Source organism: Danio rerio, chromosome 11 (assembly GCF_049306965.1).
Source record: "Danio rerio strain Tuebingen ecotype United States chromosome 11, GRCz12tu, whole genome shotgun sequence".
NCBI classification, from domain to species: Eukaryota; Metazoa; Chordata; class Actinopteri; order Cypriniformes; family Danionidae; genus Danio; species Danio rerio.
In genome coordinates, this window is record NC_133186.1 from 30235813 (window position 1) to 30254966 (window position 19154).

The 19154-nt window shown below is 34.9% G+C and overlaps 1 protein-coding gene across 4 annotated transcripts in view; it reads right to left on the reverse strand.

The window, feature by feature from the left end:
* Positions 1–19154, reverse strand: part of lactbl1b (lactamase, beta-like 1b) — a 39016-nt gene that overhangs the window by 6105 nt on the left and 13757 nt on the right. For 2 of the 4 annotated variants that reach the window (XM_073916804.1, XM_073916803.1), the window contains exons 3-8: positions 18170–18259; positions 17256–17325; positions 12410–12560; positions 8076–8182; positions 5387–5544; positions 2571–2818 (exon numbers count right to left, since the gene is read on the reverse strand). In XM_073916804.1, the coding sequence (XP_073772905.1) occupies positions 2571–2818; positions 5387–5544; positions 8076–8182; positions 12410–12560; positions 17256–17318 (727 nt within the window). In that variant the 5' untranslated portion in view covers positions 17319–17325; positions 18170–18259. Of the gene's footprint in view, positions 1–2570; positions 2819–5386; positions 5545–8075; positions 8183–12409; positions 12561–13160; positions 13644–17255; positions 17326–18169; positions 18260–19154 lie in introns of those variants that run through there. The other 2 variants (XM_073916802.1, XM_073916805.1) reach the window with 2 other exon arrangements.

The window sequence follows — 19154 nt, forward strand, 5'->3', positions numbered from 1 at the left end:
ACAATCATATTCGAAATTGCTCTGTTGTTGTCTTTTATGTTAAATTAGCATCCTAATCAGAGACTTCTAATCAGAGATTTCTTCTTACAAAGCTCCAAGAACACTTTTGTGTAAAAAAAAAAAAAAAAAACTGTAAACATCTTCTCCCTGCGTCAGGTCAGTAGTCCGCAAGCACAAGCATAGAATTTTTTTGTAGTAAATTAGTTGTGGAAAACATTGGTAAACATGGTTTTTACAGTTTTTTTTGTACAAAAAGGTTTTCTTGGAGCTCCGTACTACTGAAATGACAATGTTTTAAAACTGTTATTGGTTTATTTTCTGAACTTTGAACATCTTTGGACAGTTGCTGTCTATGAAGGTTCTCAAATTTCATCAAAAATATATTCATTTTTGTTCAGAAGAAGAATGAATGCTTCAGAGAATGTGAACAACATGAGAATGAGTAATTCATTTTTTGGTGAACTATCCCTTTAAACAAAAATGGATTGCCTGAGCATAAAAAATATTGAATTATCAGATATTTGGCTTAAACCCTGTCCTGTCCAATCAGCATGAGTCAATATGGATAAAGAAAAATAAATGCATGAAGGCTCTTCAGGCTTCTATTGAAGGATTGAAGGTGTTTACAGCAAATATTAGTCTCAAAAAGTAGCAGCATTTGAGTAAGCGCAAAAAGTGCACATTTACTTTTGAGTCTTTAAGGCATAGCATGAAAAACGGCTTGCTTAATTTTGAAGCCTAAAGTTCTAAAACATATTTTTAATGCACTTTATAAAGCTGTGCTGGAGGCCCCCAAATGCTACGGATCACGTATACCTCACTTCCACTCTTGAATATCTCACCAATTAGTTTTTCCAAAGCCACACTACTGCCTCAGCCTTCTGTCAGAGGCAATGTAACAACAACCACTGATTTAAAACTGATATGATCTTCTTAAAGGGATAGTTTACCTCAAAATGAAAATCACTCATTTACTTATCCTTGTGTAGTTTCAAACCTGTAGTTTCTTTTTTTTCTGTTAAAAACACAAATGAAGATATTTCATAAAAATTTATTTTATATGCATAAATTTGACTTTGGCATGTTAAAATTACTTGATATAAATTTTGTGTTATGTCTACATGCCTTCTTAACCTTTTTATTTACATGACTTTTAGGGCTCAACACTAAGGATTTACCATGTTTTTTCTCTGGGCACACCAAACTAATTATTTTCCTGCAACAAAAAAAAAAACCAAAAACAAAACAAAATGTGTGTCGTTCACAAACAAGCTAAATATAGCTGTATACATACACTTTTTATTCAACAAAAATGCTCTTAAAAAACAATTGACATAAAAAAAATCTCATTATCTAAAACTATACACAGTATTTTTTCCAGGCTAAAAGTCCCAGATCATTGGGAAACTAGATAAATGGAGAGTTAATCTAGTAAAAAAACAATGTTATTATGAAGGATGATAGCTAAACCATATTAACAAAAATAACTGCAAGCAAAAGAAAGCAGGTGGAAAAACATTCTGCGTGCAATAGTGAAAGGGCGATCACGTTCACACTGTTAATGTTAGGCCCATTAATAATCTGTTCAAAGGATAGTAAAAGTTAAAGCAGCAATCGTTGATGCATATAAAAAATCTAAAGCTTTTCAAAGCAGCAGGACCGTGGGTGCACAAGCACTGCTTTTTTACCATGCGCCTTACCATGAGCCTGATCATCCTCTCATTTGGTATTCACCTACATTCTTTTGCTTGCGCGTAAAGTTATCAATCATTCTGCTTCTCGGTTCTAAGAGCACATTTGCACACATATTGACAAACTGTCATAAACTAGCATTCAAATATTTAGGGACGAGGCAGCTCTGGCAGTTTAAAAATTATTTTCAACCAGTCAAAGTGCCTAGTAGGGGTGTCTGTCTAAATCGCCACAGCTAAAATCTACCCGCATTTGGTGAGCTGGCAGGTGTTAATGTCAAGCCCTGTACAGTAGGAAAAACAAATACTATGGAAGTAAGTGGTGACAGGTTTTCAGATTTCTTCAAATTATCTTTTGTGATCAACAGAAGAAGGTTTTAAAACAAGTTGAGAAAGAGTAAATGGTAACCTACTTGTAATTTTAGTGTGAACTATCCCTTTAAATGTCTGTGTTTTAAGAGCAAGTTTCTGTTTTGTGTTCTTGTGTAACAGACAATATACTTCCTGCGTCCTGCAAGATTTTAATTTATATTAACTATTAAATTGTCACCAGCTGGCGTTCTATAAGACAGAACAGCAATCACACACATTAAGCGAAGCTGTATTCTGCTGGTCTCTACAGGTACATTACTTTCATTACTGTGAAGTTACAATAAATGGGTTCTGTTTGTAATTCTGAGCTCTTGAGTTGGTTCCACTATATTTCCAAGCTCAACACCAGCAATTGAGGGCAAACAGCGGGCCGTCTTCTGTTCAAAGAAACATTCATTTGACCTGCTGCTATATGGCGAGCACATGCTGTGAACAAACACTGTTGTTATTCCTCATTCAGTGATTGTGCAAATAATCTCATCGCAAGGCTGGAAGCTGGAAACTCACCAGAAAGCTGGCTGGCCATTCTTCTTAATGTTACTGAGGAGGATCGGATTTGGACCTCACCGCTGTCAAGGAAGATCAGCCCATCTGTGACGTATTTGAGCTCAGAGTCTCTGCTTTTACCCAGGGGGTTTTTAATGGTGAAGTTGTCCACGTATTTTTCCAGCGGGTCATCCAGGGAGCCCACCTTGCCATCTTCCCATAATCGATACAGCATCAGGGTGGGAAATATCTTGGATACACTGGCAATCCTATGGAATAGATGAACACAAAAGATTCATACATTTCAAGTATTCAAAAGCTGCACCAAATATGATTTTTATTATTTATGACTATAATCAAGCTATGGAAAAAATAACAACAGCTTCCGCAGCAATGAAATTCGGCATTAAAGTTGAATAATTCATCGCAGAAATACATTCGAATGGCACCGCTTTGATTAACCATATTTCTACTGTTGCTATCAGTCGAGCAAAGTGAGAATAAATCTGTTCTGACTCAATATAGGTTTTATTTTTTTATGTTTGAATAAAAATGTCAAACATTCAAAATGCTTTCTGATTATTTTATACTCTGTGACTTTGCTTGCTCTTGAAAACGCTTTTAACAAATCCTGACCTGTTTAGTGGTTTTGCTTTACGTGACACTGATTGCATTGTCAACACGATGTGCGTCAGAACTTGACACAGAATGTGGCCTTGAGTTGTTTACGAGCTCAATCTCAGCCTTTTGAACTATGAAAATGACATATTTAAAAGTGTGATCTTATAAATCACATATACTTCTTATCCAGAGGAGCATAAAACACCTCACAGCTCAGAGACGGATTATTACAGTACCTCTGTATAAAGATTACTTCATAGGAAGCAGTGCATGGGCTGATGTTTTGAGGATCTGATAAAAGCAACAGCTTCACTCGTCATCTGTATTCATGACCTGACAATGCAACTGCCAACCCTCAGGACCTTTAGAAATAATATTGGCCCAAACTCACCTCAGCACGACAGACCATGAAGGGATGAATAACGGGTATGTATAAAAAAAATATGAAGGAAATTGCTTTTGGTACAGCATGAAGAAAAAAAAATGTAGAATGAATGCAGTTCTTTCTCATTTAATTATTAAACATTGGTTTACTGAACAAATCGTGGAACTATTTTTTATTAAATTCATTTAAAATCACAATTGAAGGATACAAATATGCACAATACCATTGTACTAAATTCGATTTAATTCCAAATTATTTTGGTAAGATATAAAAATTGAGATACAATGATCAATATCCAAATTAAAAACAGTGATGCAAACATGTACAGTTACATTAATATGATCCCAGTTTATTCTTGAAATATTCCCAGCTCTGATTTCCAAGATAAATGTGGCTATATCTCAGAATAAAAAAGCACGAAGTTTCAAATTAAGCCATGAATTATTTATAGACAAAAAAAAATTCATTAACTGTACCGAAAGAATTCAATGAATTTTTTTATATATAGACCTTTTCCAGGCACTTAACAGATATTTTATGCCTTCGGTTGACTTTCACATGCACAAAAAGAACCTGAACTTAGTTTTGAAATTCATCTGTAAAAAATGGTATATACAGATGTAGGTACAGTATTTAAACAATAAAAGCAGCATGTCCATCACAAACACAACATCATTGTATTAATTTGTATGAATCACTGTGTAAGGCTTGAAGCTTACGCTGCAATTCTAAACCGGTAATCGGAAACAGAAAGCAGTTGGAGGATGGTGTGTTTAAATCAATAATGTATCTGACTCAATTGTAATTAATCTGACTCCATTAAAGCTCCAACCAATCCTCGAAACTAGCTAAACATGAAAGCAAATTTGAGGAGATAAAGTGGGGGGAAAGTATATTAACATACTCGCCTCAGACCATGACTCAACAATAGTAAATAGATTGTACATTGAAATACATCAATGTCTATGGTGATTTCATCACTACAATTCATAAACTATCAAATGACACCAAACATGACAAAGTTATATGAAAAAAGATCACAAGCAGATGAATTGTGTATGGTGTAAAGCACAAGGTTATTGTAAGTAAATGGTAGACATGTGTATGGGAAGCTGTGATGAACTCTGTCACGCCAGGAGGACCCATCCTATGCTTGAAATGTCCCAGTAGTATATAATATTTTCTTAGCTTACAACTGACTTAATCTATTAACATACATTCCTAATTCAGTTCAATACAACCAGCATATAAGCCTGTATGCTCAGTAGTGCCATGTATCTTAATAATTATGTTATGAAAATGTATGCATTTAGAGTCTATTAATATTAAGTAATGATATCTCTCTGACAATTAATGACTAACAACTACTAACAACTATAAATATCTGTGATTTTTTTTTTAAACAAAACATTGATAGAGTCTAATACTTTCAATTGAATGAGGGAAAAGCTTGCTATTGTCCACTTGGGAATTGCAACAATATTAAGCTGTGGTGCTTGAAATGACAGATCCCCTCTATAATGCAAAATGAGCAAATTAGAAGTGGATATGGGCTGATTAAATCAGGCTAGGCGTATAATTGGCCTCTAAATGTGGAGATGTGTACTTCTTCAATGAGAAAGAGCAAAATGGCTCTTATGTGATGACGCTTGAATGATTGCAACTATATGGGTCCAAATCAAGGGCCCTCGAAAGGAGGAGAAAAAGCCACACAGACTCTTAATTGACAATTATGATAATGTACACTCACCATGACATATGAGGCTGATCTGAGTTTATTCTGTCACTCAGTATAAGTATTATATTATATGATGACATATATTAGGCTTACCTGTAAATGGTGTATTCATTCGGTGGTGCAGAAGTAGGATCGCTGCCATTTCTCCTGCCAAAGTTCCCTGTCCACAGCACTGTGTCATTATAGGTAACAATAGCAGACAATGAGGGCAGACTGATAAGGTTGATGTTATTGCGCAGTAGTGCGTCAACCTAAATAAAAGACAAAGAATTATAACAGCAATTAGGTACTTAAAATGCATTTAAAGTCCAAGTGTGATTCATGTGATTTGTTCATTATTAAGAGGTCCTAATAGACCCTTTGCTCACCAAGGCTGTACTTAGTTACTCGAAAACTAAACGAAAACTGTAAAAGGTGTGACCAAAGGTTGAAAAAGGTATATATATTTTTAAGTATATTGTATGGGTCAAAATTATTGTATTTTATTTTATGCCAGAAATCATAAAAATGTGAGGTAAAGATCATATTCCATAAACACATTTAGTCAATTTACTTACAAAAATATATATAAAAACATTTTTGATTATATGCATTGCTAAATACTTAATTTTACTACTTTAAATGTGTTTTTTTTTTTTGAGTATTGAGATATTTTGGAATATTGTATACTAACAAACTGTACACCAATAAAAAACTCATTTATTCAGCTTTCATGTGATTTAAAAAATGGACATTTATAACTGGTTTTGTGGTCCAGGGTCACATTTATTTCCCTTAACATGAGTTTTCTCTCATTGCAGTCTTCAGTCTCACATGATCCTTCAGAAAATCATATTGGTTTGGTAATAAAGTAAATTTTATTTTAACGATAGCTGCGCTGCTTTGTATTTTTGTAGAAAATGTAATCCATTATTATTATTATTTATTATTTTAAGTTCAGAAGAACGTCATATATTTGAAATAATACTGTCACCTTTGACCAATTTCATTAATTTATGCTGAATACTTTTTGTTTAAACTATACAGTATACTAAGTAAAGATACGAATAAGGCAGTTTACATATTGGCTATATGTTGAAATCATTAGTCCACTAATAGGTTTTTTTTGTGCTTTGCTGGTTGATAAATTCCTCACAGGAATTACATATTAAAAATTCCTGATTAGATGCTGTGACAGTTATTTAACACTGAGCAGTTAGCTGTTTATAAGAAATGAAACAAAGTATTTGTATTTTTGTCATGTATGCAAACTGAATTTACCTACACTAATAGTAATCTGCTGTGGGTGTCATCTTGTGGTCAGATGGAGAAATTAATTTAGCACTGTCTGAACTCTCACAATGAATTATGAGTATGCTCGAGCTTTTCAGTGTACATCTGTTGTACACTTGTTATTGCAGTGCATTGTGGGATTGACTTTCCACTTTACAGTATGTCCACTGCGGTTTCAGACACCAGTACAAAAGGGCTGTTCTGTTGAATTTACAGGTACAGGGGGCAACTTTGGATACAGCCATTAGCTGCGTCCAAAATTGCATACTTCCATATTAAATGGTACTCTAAAAACAGTATGCAAGCCGAGAAGTATGTCCAAATTCATAGAATTCAAAAAACAGTATGGGAGAACTACCCGGATAACCTTCTATTTCAGGAGATATTCTTAAGTGTGCATACGATGGACGATACGCTATTCCATGATGTACCCCAAGAGAATTCCTGAATGGGAGTGAAAAGACCTAACTGACATGAGTAGGTCACGTGATCATGACAAAAAGGTGGATGTATTATGTCCGAGTTTCATTTATACTACTCACATTCCTATTGTGTAGAACAATGTACTTTTCTAACGGTCAAGTAGTAAATTCAAACGCAGTACCTACTGAGTAGTAGGTGATTTCAGATGCAGCCGTTGTTTTCACAGCAGAATTGGCTCAATCAATGGTATGGGTAAGGGGTAGGACTTTCTGTGTGCCCGACCAATGGTATGGTGTGTTCAAGAAACAGTACAATTTTTATGATTCTGTCTGGTGTTGCCACTGCCAAACCTCAACTTCTAAATACTACTAAATACTGAAAGCATTATGTATTTATTCAAGGTTATTTTTCTGTTAATAAACTCTCTAAATTTGTAATTTTACATTATGTTGGTCTCAATCAAGGTGGATAATGTTGGTCCTGGAGGATTGGTGTTTCTGCAGAGTTTAGCTCCAACCCTGATAAAACACACCTGAAGACTGGAGATAAAATCTGCAGGAAAAGTAGGATCAACATTCCATCAATATTACGGTCTAAATATTGTATGAAACTCTCCAGGATTATTGTGTGGATTATCTCTCTCTCTCTCTCTCTCTCTCTCTCTCTCTCTCTCTCTCCCTCCCTCTCCCTCTGTTGTACAACCATTGATTACCACATCTCACATTTTAATTCCATTTTCTGCAACAGACTTTTAAAGTGTCACTCTGTCAAATGCTTCCAGGTGCAGTAAATATCATTTTTTAGCACCACCTTCATAAATAATTAAGGTATTTCACGCTTATTATAGCCACAGGTACAGTTTGCGAAACTGCTTTTTTAAGCTGGTACACTCCAGCAAATTGCTTTAGTCCAAAGAAACCATTTAAAATAATGACCTAGATAAATAGATTGGAGTAAAAAAGTTTGAAATCCCACAAGGAAATAATTATACAAATATGACCAACATACTTATTTAGATTTTTTATTATTATTATTATCTGCAGTGTAATGGTTCATTTTGGTTCAGGGTTCGTCTTTACAAGTGTACCTTTTCAAGCGCTCCCTTTAAAGTGGGGATGGGATGCTCCAGAGGTGTTGGCTCCGGGAAGCGAGGGCACATTCTCACAGCTTTGGATCTTTCATCTGCATTATCATCTAAAGAATGGGCACAGTGTCATTCACATACAATATAAGAAAAGTGAGGACATAAGGGTTAAAGAATATTTTGTACAAACACTGAAATACAGTAAACAAAGGCAAAATACATTAATTTATAAATCAAATTAACACTAAACAGAGTTTAAATTTTCTATTATGCCCTTTTAAAGGTTATTATTGTATATTTGGTTTTGGAGGTTCCCTACAAGGTTAACGTCCATATAGGTCATAAAACATTTCCATTTTATATACTGTAGCATCAGATCTTATTTTACTATGTTTGAAATTAATAATAATAATAATAATAATTCGTTACATTTATATAGCGCTTTTCTGGGCACTCAAAGCGCTTTACACAATGGGGGGGATCTCCTCATCCACCACCAGTGTGCAGCATCCACCTGGATGACGCGACGGCAGCCATTTTGCGCCAGACCGCACACCACACACCAGCTGATTGGTGGAGAGGAGACAGAGTGATGATATGCCAATCATGATATGGGGAGGGTTAGGAGGCCATGATGGACAGAGGCCAGTGAGCAGATTTGGCCAGGATGCCGGGGCTAAACCCCTACTCTTTTTCGAAGGACATCCTGGGATTTTTAACGACCACAGAGAGTCAGGACCTCGGTTTAACGTCTCATCCGAAAGACGGCGCTCACTGAGCAGTATAGAGTCCCCGTCACTATACTGGGGCATTAGGACCCACACAGACCGCAGGTTGGGCGCCCCCTGCTGGCCTCACTAACACCACTTCCGGCAGCAACCTAGCTTTCCCATGTGGTCTCCCATCCAGGTACTGACCGGGCGCAGCCCTGCTTAGCTTCAGTGGGCAACCATGTGAGAGTTGCAGAGAGCTAGCTGCCGGCTAATTATTGTTTTAAGCTTAAAACTTTGCCTTATTGAGATCTCACTCTTTTCTGATTGGTCAGATTATATACTGCTACAGCACATCAAGTCATGTCATTGTTATTTCAATTGACCTTACGCTAAGCCACACCCCAATCATGGCTTAGCAACCGTAGCTATGCGCAGGGACTCTGTCAAGCCTTCGAGTGAGGGAAACAGGCCAACATGTTGTGCATATGGATTGTGCAAATCTGACACCAGGTATCCTAAAAGTTTGGACAGGGTGGTGGAATTTTTTCCCTTTTCAAAACCTAAAACTTAAGGGGAGAAATGCCAGCGTGGATCAAGCTCTGTGAGGGGCCCTAAAGGAGCAGAGATAAGTTGGTTTTGTGTTTGATGTCTACATTCAGTGATAGACCTACTGTACGGCAATAACTGGCACATCTCTCACCCTAAACAGAAATGTGTTTCCTACAAAAATACCAAGCAGGTTATGTTTCACAGCTGTCTTTTTTTCGCTTGATATTATGAGCACTGCTCCGTTTAAGCCTCGCCATATCAGTCATACTAATAGCAATCATGTATCCATCTGTTTCAAGCTACAAATATTTGAAATTACATATCAACAGAACAAAACAGAGATATGAACACAAACTGAGCACTTGCTATCAATATACTTTCCTCTTTCTGGCTGTTCTTTCTGTGAATGAATGATGTGGAAGCCCTGTCCATGCGTGTTTCTTCGTCGGTTAGTAACGCCATATTTCATTGCACAGCAATTAATCTATCAGGCTTTTTGGCTAAGAAAGAGAAATCATGGTTTAATAAGTTATTGTTAGGTTATTTTTAAATTTCTCCTGCTGTGCATAAACTAAGCTGTTGAATGACCAGTGTATGAGGCTAAGCTAGATTTAATTTTGATTAAATTTTTTTCTAATCGGTTGCCTCTTGTGTCGTAAATATACTCCTGTAATGTATACTGCAGTCCTTTTTTGTCTGGCTTTCTCAGATATCTCACCTGTTCAACAAAAATGACTAATTATATCCCTGGGAATATCTGATTCTGGAGCATACACATTGTAATAGACGTTCCAGGCACAAAAGCTTGACAGGCGTAACAACAGTAACTGAGGATGGCGGGGCTTAGCGAAGGGTCAATTGTGCTTCATTACAATTTGTGTCAAAGAGTAAAAACAGGCAATAATGTTGTTCTAGTCAGTTCATGTTGATTCAGTTTAGTTCAATACAACTGGCATTGTTTAAGAATGGGATTCACTATCGTCAATTCATTATGCAAACTTGCTACAAACCTAGTATGTAACTTTGAGCAGGAAGACTGAAATTATTAAAACTTTTCACACTTTCCCCAGGGACAAACAGATTTGTTACAGTGACTGTTACTATTTAAAAACAGTACAAAAGGAGCACTTTAGTTCTTTGGCAGATTAATTTTGAATGCATATACAAATATAAGCACCACTTTAATTTCCATACCTAAATGAACATGAATAGTGCAGGTCACTTTTATTGATACATTTCACCAATGTGCTAAAATGTTTTAAATTGTGCATGATGTAAATAACCTGGGCTGAGCATTTGAAACAAAAAAAGTCATCATGCAGGTGGACGAAAGGTTGTAAATGTAAAGGAAGCCACCTTCTTATGGGTGAATTTGTTTTAGCACGGAATCACTATAGTAATTATTCCAAGAAGGTTATGACCACTAAATTAGTGCTTAATGCAAATAGCTTGCCGCAATTATCCATTTTGCAGGCCAGTTCAGAGTGTGAGGTTGTGGAGGACGAGGCACAATGGCATGATTAATGAGATTAGCCTTACTGTAGATTCTGAATACGAGCTATTATAAACTAAATTGGGAATCTGGAATACAAGACATGTTGGAAATATACAGTACAGGTTATAAGTTGATATTAGTTACTTTTTTAATGAATTGAATTAGGAATAATTGTATATTTCTGAATTTCTCAGTCATCTGATCAAATCAAGTCACTTATATTGTCACATCATCAGCAGCATGTGTACAATGATGAGTGAAAAGCTTAGGTGCTGGCTCCAGACAGTGCAAAATACAACGACATACTCCCAAAAAACACAACAATATATAATTAGCAATGTTAACAGTAATACGTAGAAGAAAATGAATAGGTGTACACATAGTCTGACTGTTGGTGGAAAAATATAGTAGGCAATATTGGTTTAAGTAGGGATTGGTTAAAGTGCAGTGCATGCAACATCTTGATAGTATGCAGTGAGGGGTATGGAAAGAGTTTGTGTGAGGTGTGTTGAGTGCGTTAATGCTCACTTTAAAATATTTACTTAATGAATAACAATAATCTAATAAATTATATGTTGAAAATAAAAAATAAATATAAAGATAAAAAAATAAACAAAAAGTCTTTAAAGCAAAAATCACTAAATGAATATCCATTTATGATACTGTACTTTGCAATGATGTGATGCTTAAATTAAAACACTGCATTTGATTGATTAAACAAATACCTTAACAATATTTAAATATTTTATCATCCCTTGACTGAAGGTAGTCATGTCTGCACTGAAAACAATGCCATATATTAATACCACTGTATTTCTATCCTATTGAACTTTTTAATTAATAATTTGAATCAGCCTTTGAATTCATAATTTATATTTTCCTTTAAAACGTTTTATGTACTTTTGTCTTTTTTTTAAATTATACACTAATATTCAATTTGTCTTTTAAGTTTAGCTCAAATGTTTATGAATGTAAATGGAATTTCAAATTAAAATGTTTTCACCAAATACATTTGTTTCAGCTTTAATTAGCAAAAATGTATTTCATAATTCATTTTTAGAATAATTTTTAGCATTTTTTTACCTCTATTTGATAAAAAAAAAATGAAGTGGAGACAGAAATGCATGCGTGGGAGGTAGAGAGTGGGGAACAATCCACAAAGGACCTTGAGTCAGGAATCTAACTCATTTTGCAGTGAACACCTTAGTGCTATGTGTCGATGCATTATTGGCGCAGACATATTTAATAGCTCTATTAAATTTGTCTTACAATATAATAGTCTGTTTTATAGAACTATAAATATGTAGCTCCACTGCAGCTTCACCTGAAAAAACTCTTCCATCTTTAGCATTTTAAGTCAATCCTCACTCAGAGAAACAGTGGATAAAAGGATCTACTAATCACACCTCATGTAACCTCTCAGACATGCACCTACAGCATGACACCAATCTATACATATTTTTGCCAAAGCTATATTGTAGAGGAATCAGTGTGATGGTGATTTCTGCAGGTACATTATATCACATTTCTTATTTAAAGTTTAAATGTGTGTATACATTTTTAAGTTAAAACTCACTCACCTTGCACTAACTTGGGAAGCGTGTACTGCCAAATGAAGCAAGCGGTCATGATGATGGACAGCAGCAAGAAAAACACCAGGCCCAGTTGGGTCCATTTCACCTTCATCTTGCTGGTCTTGGTTAACCCGTCTAAGGCAAGTGCTGGTGCAGGCTTTATGAAAACCACAACAAATTAAAATAAATGAAAAAAAAGAATGAAATAATACTTTACTATTAAATGTACTGAACTACCAGCTAAATGTTTTTGTCCTTTAGTCTTATCATGGCTGCCTTTATTTGATTTAAAAGTGTATTTAATTTCTGAAATATTATTTTAATGTGACATTTATGTTGTTTTATTCAGATATATTTTACAATTGGATTTTTTCCTGTGATGTAAATACTACATTTTCCTTTACATTTCAATTAATCTTTATCATCACAATATTATATTATACACAACATTAAAATGCAAACATTCATTATTATCAAGATATTTTGTGTAAACTATTATATTTCTACAAATATGATTTTTTTTTTGGTAGGCAATCGATTAAATGTCTACACTCAAAACAAATACATATAAATTGGTAAATGAAGCACTCTCCATGTCTCTGGCCTGAATTCATTTGTCAATGTGTTAGTCATTCAAAATATTAATATAAATGAGTGCAAATCCAAGCAAATCAAAGATTGAACTGACAAAGTTATTCAAGCATGGGAAATGATGATGGAATCTTGCAAAACAGCAGTAAATAACAAATGAACTCACCATACATAAATCTCCATTTGTACCTTTATACCAATCTATTTCAACTAGCTGCGGCAATCCAAAAGTGTGTCGACTCCATGCGGAATTCCTCTTCTTCTAAAGCGGGAAACCCCATTATGCTGTAATTACAGCCAAGGTGCCAGCGGGTGAACACAGAGCTGACTCCTGCCATGGTCACACTGACTGTGGCATAATCCTGGCCTCCAGACTCCCTTTGACAATTCAATTTCCTCTCTCACCACAGCACAGCGCCCGACCTGACATCATAATCCCAAGATTTACCCCTCTAAACCCCATCAGACCAGGGCGGTTCTTTATCTTAATCCCTGCAAATCAATTCACTTGGCTGCTGTTTCCCGCTTTCAGCACTTGTGTGGCATTCCCTGCTCCAGGCTTCCCACATAGGAAGAATTCAACTTGATTTTTTTTAGTTGTGTCCTAAAGTGTACAGATGACAGGACATGTCAGAGTTCATCTTCAAGTGCATGAAAGTCTATAAACGTCAGACGTTACGTCTGAGTAACCTAAGGCACTCTTTTTAAAGGAACACTCCAGTTTTTGTTTTTATGGAGAGAGGTTCATTTTACAAGTTATTTAAGAGTTACAGTGGAGTTTTAACATTTATTTGCAGTTTTACCATTCATTCAGCCAACCTTTAGGTCTGGCAGAAGCACTTTTAGCTTAGCTTAGCATCAATCATTGAATCAGATTAGACCATTAGCAGTTCTTTGACTATTGTGAATGACAATACAGTTCTTAGACATATTGACAAAATAGTTTCTTAAAAAAACATAAGGACGGCTCAGTGGCGCAGTGGGTATTGCTGTCACCTCACAGCAAGAAGGTTGCTGGTTCGAACCATGGCTGGGTCAGTTAGCATTTCTGTGTGGAGAAATGTGAATGTTCTCCCCGTGTTTGTGAGGGTGTCCTCCGGGTGCTCCGGTTTCCCCCACAAGTCCAAAGACTGTTGTGTATGTGTGTTCATATAGTTCCTAATGGTGTGCGTTCACCATTGTGTGCAATATTTGTATGCTTTTAACCACCTCTGAACATAGAGGGGGTCGCAAGTCACTAGTGTTGCTATTTTAGGGGTCACGGGCTGAAAAGTTTGAGATATATAACATTTATATAATTGTAGTGGAGGAAAGTTGAATAAATTAGTCGACAATGTTAATGCTCTGTTCTGGCTTTGTACTGCCAAATAAAATATTACTCAATAAATTCAGTTCTCTTATGCTGGTATGCGAATGAGTAAATTACATGCAAAGTCAATGTAAACGTACAAATAGAGGCCACACGTTGCAAATGATGAAAATGTGTTTGCCCTTACGTGAAGAATTCAACTCAATGGCGTCTACCACAAGTTCAAACAATTGAGCTTGAGCTAAAAATTGTGTTGTGAGAGGTAAAAACATCTCATGATTAAACTAGAGATAGTGACACGATTTGGTGTGAATCCAGCATTATATTTACAGAAAAATTCATTTGACAAATAAACAAATAAATAAATAAATCGAACTATCAATTAATCAATCAATCAATTTTCTTCTGCTAAGTCTAGAGGTCAATTTGGTGGCCAACTCAATTTGGCAGGGGGCCATTCCAGGGACTACAGCTGGGGTGCCGCAAAATAAAATAAACGGTAATTAAAATAATGGTTATTAAATTATAGACATTTACCGTAAAATAACGGACATTAAATTAATTTTCTTGAATTTTAATTTCTGGTAAATTTCTGTAATTTAATATGTTATTTTACTGTAAATTTCTGTAGTTTAACAGCTGTTATTTTACATTTTTTCCGGCACCCCAGCCGCCAGAAATAAACTGTAAAATTACAGATTTTTTTTTACAGTGTAGATAAGTTTCAAAAAATAACACAACTGGAACAACTACAGCAGTCACCGTCATTGATTTCATATGAAGCAAGAGATTATGATGACATATGAAGAGGTGTGCAGGTGCTGTAGTGGTGTCCCATTTTTTAGGGGTAAAATTAAAAGACGTTCTCCTTCACACTCTGTTTCAAGGGCCAAGGGGAAAGGGTACAAAGATAGAATTGGGATTGGGTCAAAGTGGGTATTAGACCAAACAAGAAGCACTGCATTAAATTTTCTGCGCCATGTCCTATAAATATGGAAATAGTTTTTAATCCAGTATTTTCAATGGAGTTTCAGTGCATGCCTGCTGCTTATGATGGAGCCTACATGCGTTAAAACGATTTTTTTGTTTTTTTTTAAAACCAACTGGAAGCTTTGTCTGTTTAACCCACGTGAACAAGGGGAGAACATGCAAACTCCACATAGCATAAAAGATCGGTATAGATCCGGTCTCTGAATAGAGCCAGAGACCATGCTTACTGTTTTAGCTGCACAGCATGTCAACAAGCACATTCAGAAAGAAATGTGAAAACATGCTTGCCACTTTGATGTCAGCAGTCTATGGAGACTCCAACAACAGAACATTTGCAATGCTGTAATTGATTTCTGGTGCGACATGTAAATCTCAAGCTGATACAGCTAGTAAACAGAAATGGCTGCAGTTCACTCATGGAACGAGAGATCTATGCTAAATACAGTAGTGCTTTGTAATTGTCTGTGCAGCCAGGGACAGAACAGTATGTTTTGCTCAAAATATTGTTGTGTCGTGGGTGGAAAGTTCAGATTAAAGGGCAGTGTTAATATAATTTTATCCCCTTTCCTGTCACTAGAGAGAAATCTGAACATATCTTTTTACAAATGCTTACATAGAAAGACTTACCATTTTTACTGGGTTGTCACAATTTCTGAGTTGGTAAATGTACCAGGGACCCGATTATAGCAATTACACATGAAACAAAATCAGAATTTAAGATATGTCCACTGTAATGTGCACCATTTGGCTCTCAAATTGTCTATTTTTAGTCACTCAGAGCCATCATTTGGCAGCATTTCTCCAACAAAAAGCTTATGAGGCCATTAGTAGGTGCTAAATCTACTGCACTCCACTCATACAAGGCGCCTGACATGTGACTCTATAACTGCGGTCTGATTGGAGCAACTGAACTGAAGGTAAAGCTCAACACGGGGATTAACAGGAGCAGCAGGGTTTGACAGCGGGATGAAAGAAACCACCATCATTTATAAACACCCAACTGCGAAATTACTGGAGTGTGAATATTAGATTGACATCCTCTACAATGCAAGAAAAATGAGGGCATCATGCCTACAGTAATTATATTACATTATATTATATTATATTATATTATATTATATTATATTATATTATATTATATTATAATATTATATTATTATTATTATGTCATATTTATTATATTATATTATATTATATTCTGTTATTATAATATTATATTATTATTATTATTATTATGTCATATTTATTATATTATATTATATTCTGTTATATTAATTACTATATTATATTTATTACTATATTATCTTATATTATTAAAATATATATATTTCTTGTAATGTTTCTTAAAATAAAATATTATTAAAATAAATAAATAGAACAAAAATCAAAGCAACAAAAATAACAAACAATTTTGTCCTATGAGAAATGTATTTATTCATTATTTTATGAAATTAATAATGGGATACTCTGATAAGAAATTTCTCTTAACAATAACAATGTAAAAGTATTAAAATTATTCACACACCCACACTAATACACATACGCACACACATTTATATAATAATATATATACACAAGCACACAGGCACACGCATACTAATTCATGGTTATGTAATAATGAATTCTGAGAAACAAAAAAGAGCCTATGCAATTTGATCCCACTTGTGTAACCTGTGCAGAATCAAGACGTGAGTCTGACTGAATCAAATATGATTGCTAATGGGATAACAGTAAAGCCTCACACAGACACGCTTACATGGAAATATAGCCACAGATGGTCTCGAACTAAACAATGATGCATCAGTGGATTAGTACATTGCTTGTGACTCAACAAGAGAAGCTATATAATTGTTCAGTCTTTGTGGTTTACTTCTTTTGAAGAAGGATTTGTATTGGATTCAGTCATGCACAGTTTCTCTGCAGATCTCTACCATGTTTTTGTTGAAGCTGCATTGACATTACCTGAGGCTGGACTCCATCCACAGACGTCTCCCTCAGGACCACCTTGCTTCCCTTCGCTCCCATATTTACTCTGGCAAAGCAGAAAATACAAGCGATTCACTGCTTCAGTCAAACGATGTGAAAATGAAGCATAAATCTTATATCAGATTTTCTTTGTAGCTATTGTATGTTCCACATGATGCTAATGTTTTGTTGCATCAATGCATTTCTTCAAAAAGTGCATTAAAACAAAGTTCATCCATTCATTGACATAAATACACCACCTTTAAGAAAACATTTTTACATATTAAATATTATCTTTAAGGTTGATGTTGTTCTTTATATATACTTTAAAATAAATAAAACGATATACACTATAGTGTTTACCAGTACTGGGTTGCCGCTGAAAGGGCATTCGCTCCATAAAACATAGGCCGCAATTGTTGGCGGTTCATTCTGCTGTGGAGAATATATACACAATTTATTCTTTTGGGTGTTTGTCATTAACACATTTTTGCCAGGCAAATCAAAGTAACAAACTTTGAGTAACAAACCACCAGCAACAAAAGAAAAACAACTAGCAGAAACATGAATGAATGAATGAATCAATCAATCAATCAATGAAGTAATCAATGAAGTAATCAATGAATTAATGAACCCAGCAGGCACTAGACATTAACATGGTGTCAGATTGGCGATGTACCCCAATGTCGTGGGGATGTTGCAGTTTAGGTGAAAATAATAATCTGATTGACATCAGAATCAAATGTCAGAGCGACATTAGTGTCCAACGTCTGACAGAGGTTTTATTTTGGTTACTTTCCAAAACAACCTAAAACAACCAAATATAAACATCTAATGATTTTACAGCTTGAGATTGTGTGGACATTACCACCATGACGTCTATCAGACATTGTTTTTTTTGCTTGGCTTACCTGACGAATAAATGTCAGTATTTGACATCAGTATGAAGGTGGTTTAAGATGTTGGCTCAACATTGGATTTTGGTCACTTTCCAACACAACCTAAAATCAACCAAATATCAACGTCATTGAAGTCATTATTGGACATCAAAATAACATCTGTAAATGCTGGCTAGAAATTTATCAATTTATTAATCTAACCCCTTATTAACATCTTATCACATTGTGTGCCTGCTGGGAATAAATGAATGAATAAATGAATGAATGATAAGGAATAATACTACTGTATGAATAAAAGTGTATGCTTAAATACAAAAATAACTTTATAAAAACACAAGTAACTTGAAGAAAATTGACATTTGAAAAAATAAAAAAAACACAAAATAAATGTATGAAATAAAAGAAAATGTAAATGAATGAATAAATGAATGAATGACATGTTAGCCCAACGTTTTACGACAAGCTAAAAGTAAATAACTAACTAACAAACAAACTTTTTTATTAAAATGTATTAGTTTTTCTCAGTCACTTTGGTGCAATTCTCAATTAATGAAATGAGGACTATTAGTTTAATATGGAATATTAATAGATGGATGGATGGGCGGATGGATGGATGGATGGATACTGTAGATGGATGGATGGATAGATAGATAGATAGATACTGTAGATAGATAGATAGATAGATAGATAGATAGATAGATAGATAGATAGATAGATAGATAGATAGATAGATAGATAGATAGATAGATAGATAGATAGATAGATAGATAGATAGATAGATAGATAGATAGATGGATAGATGGATGGATGGGCGGATGGATGGATGGATACTGTAGATGGATGGATGGATGGATAGATAGATAGATACTGTAGATAGATAGATAGATAGATAGATAGATAGATAGATAGATAGATAGATAGATAGATAGATAGATAGATAGATAGATAGATAGATAGATAGATAGATAGATAGATAGATAGATAGATAGATATGATA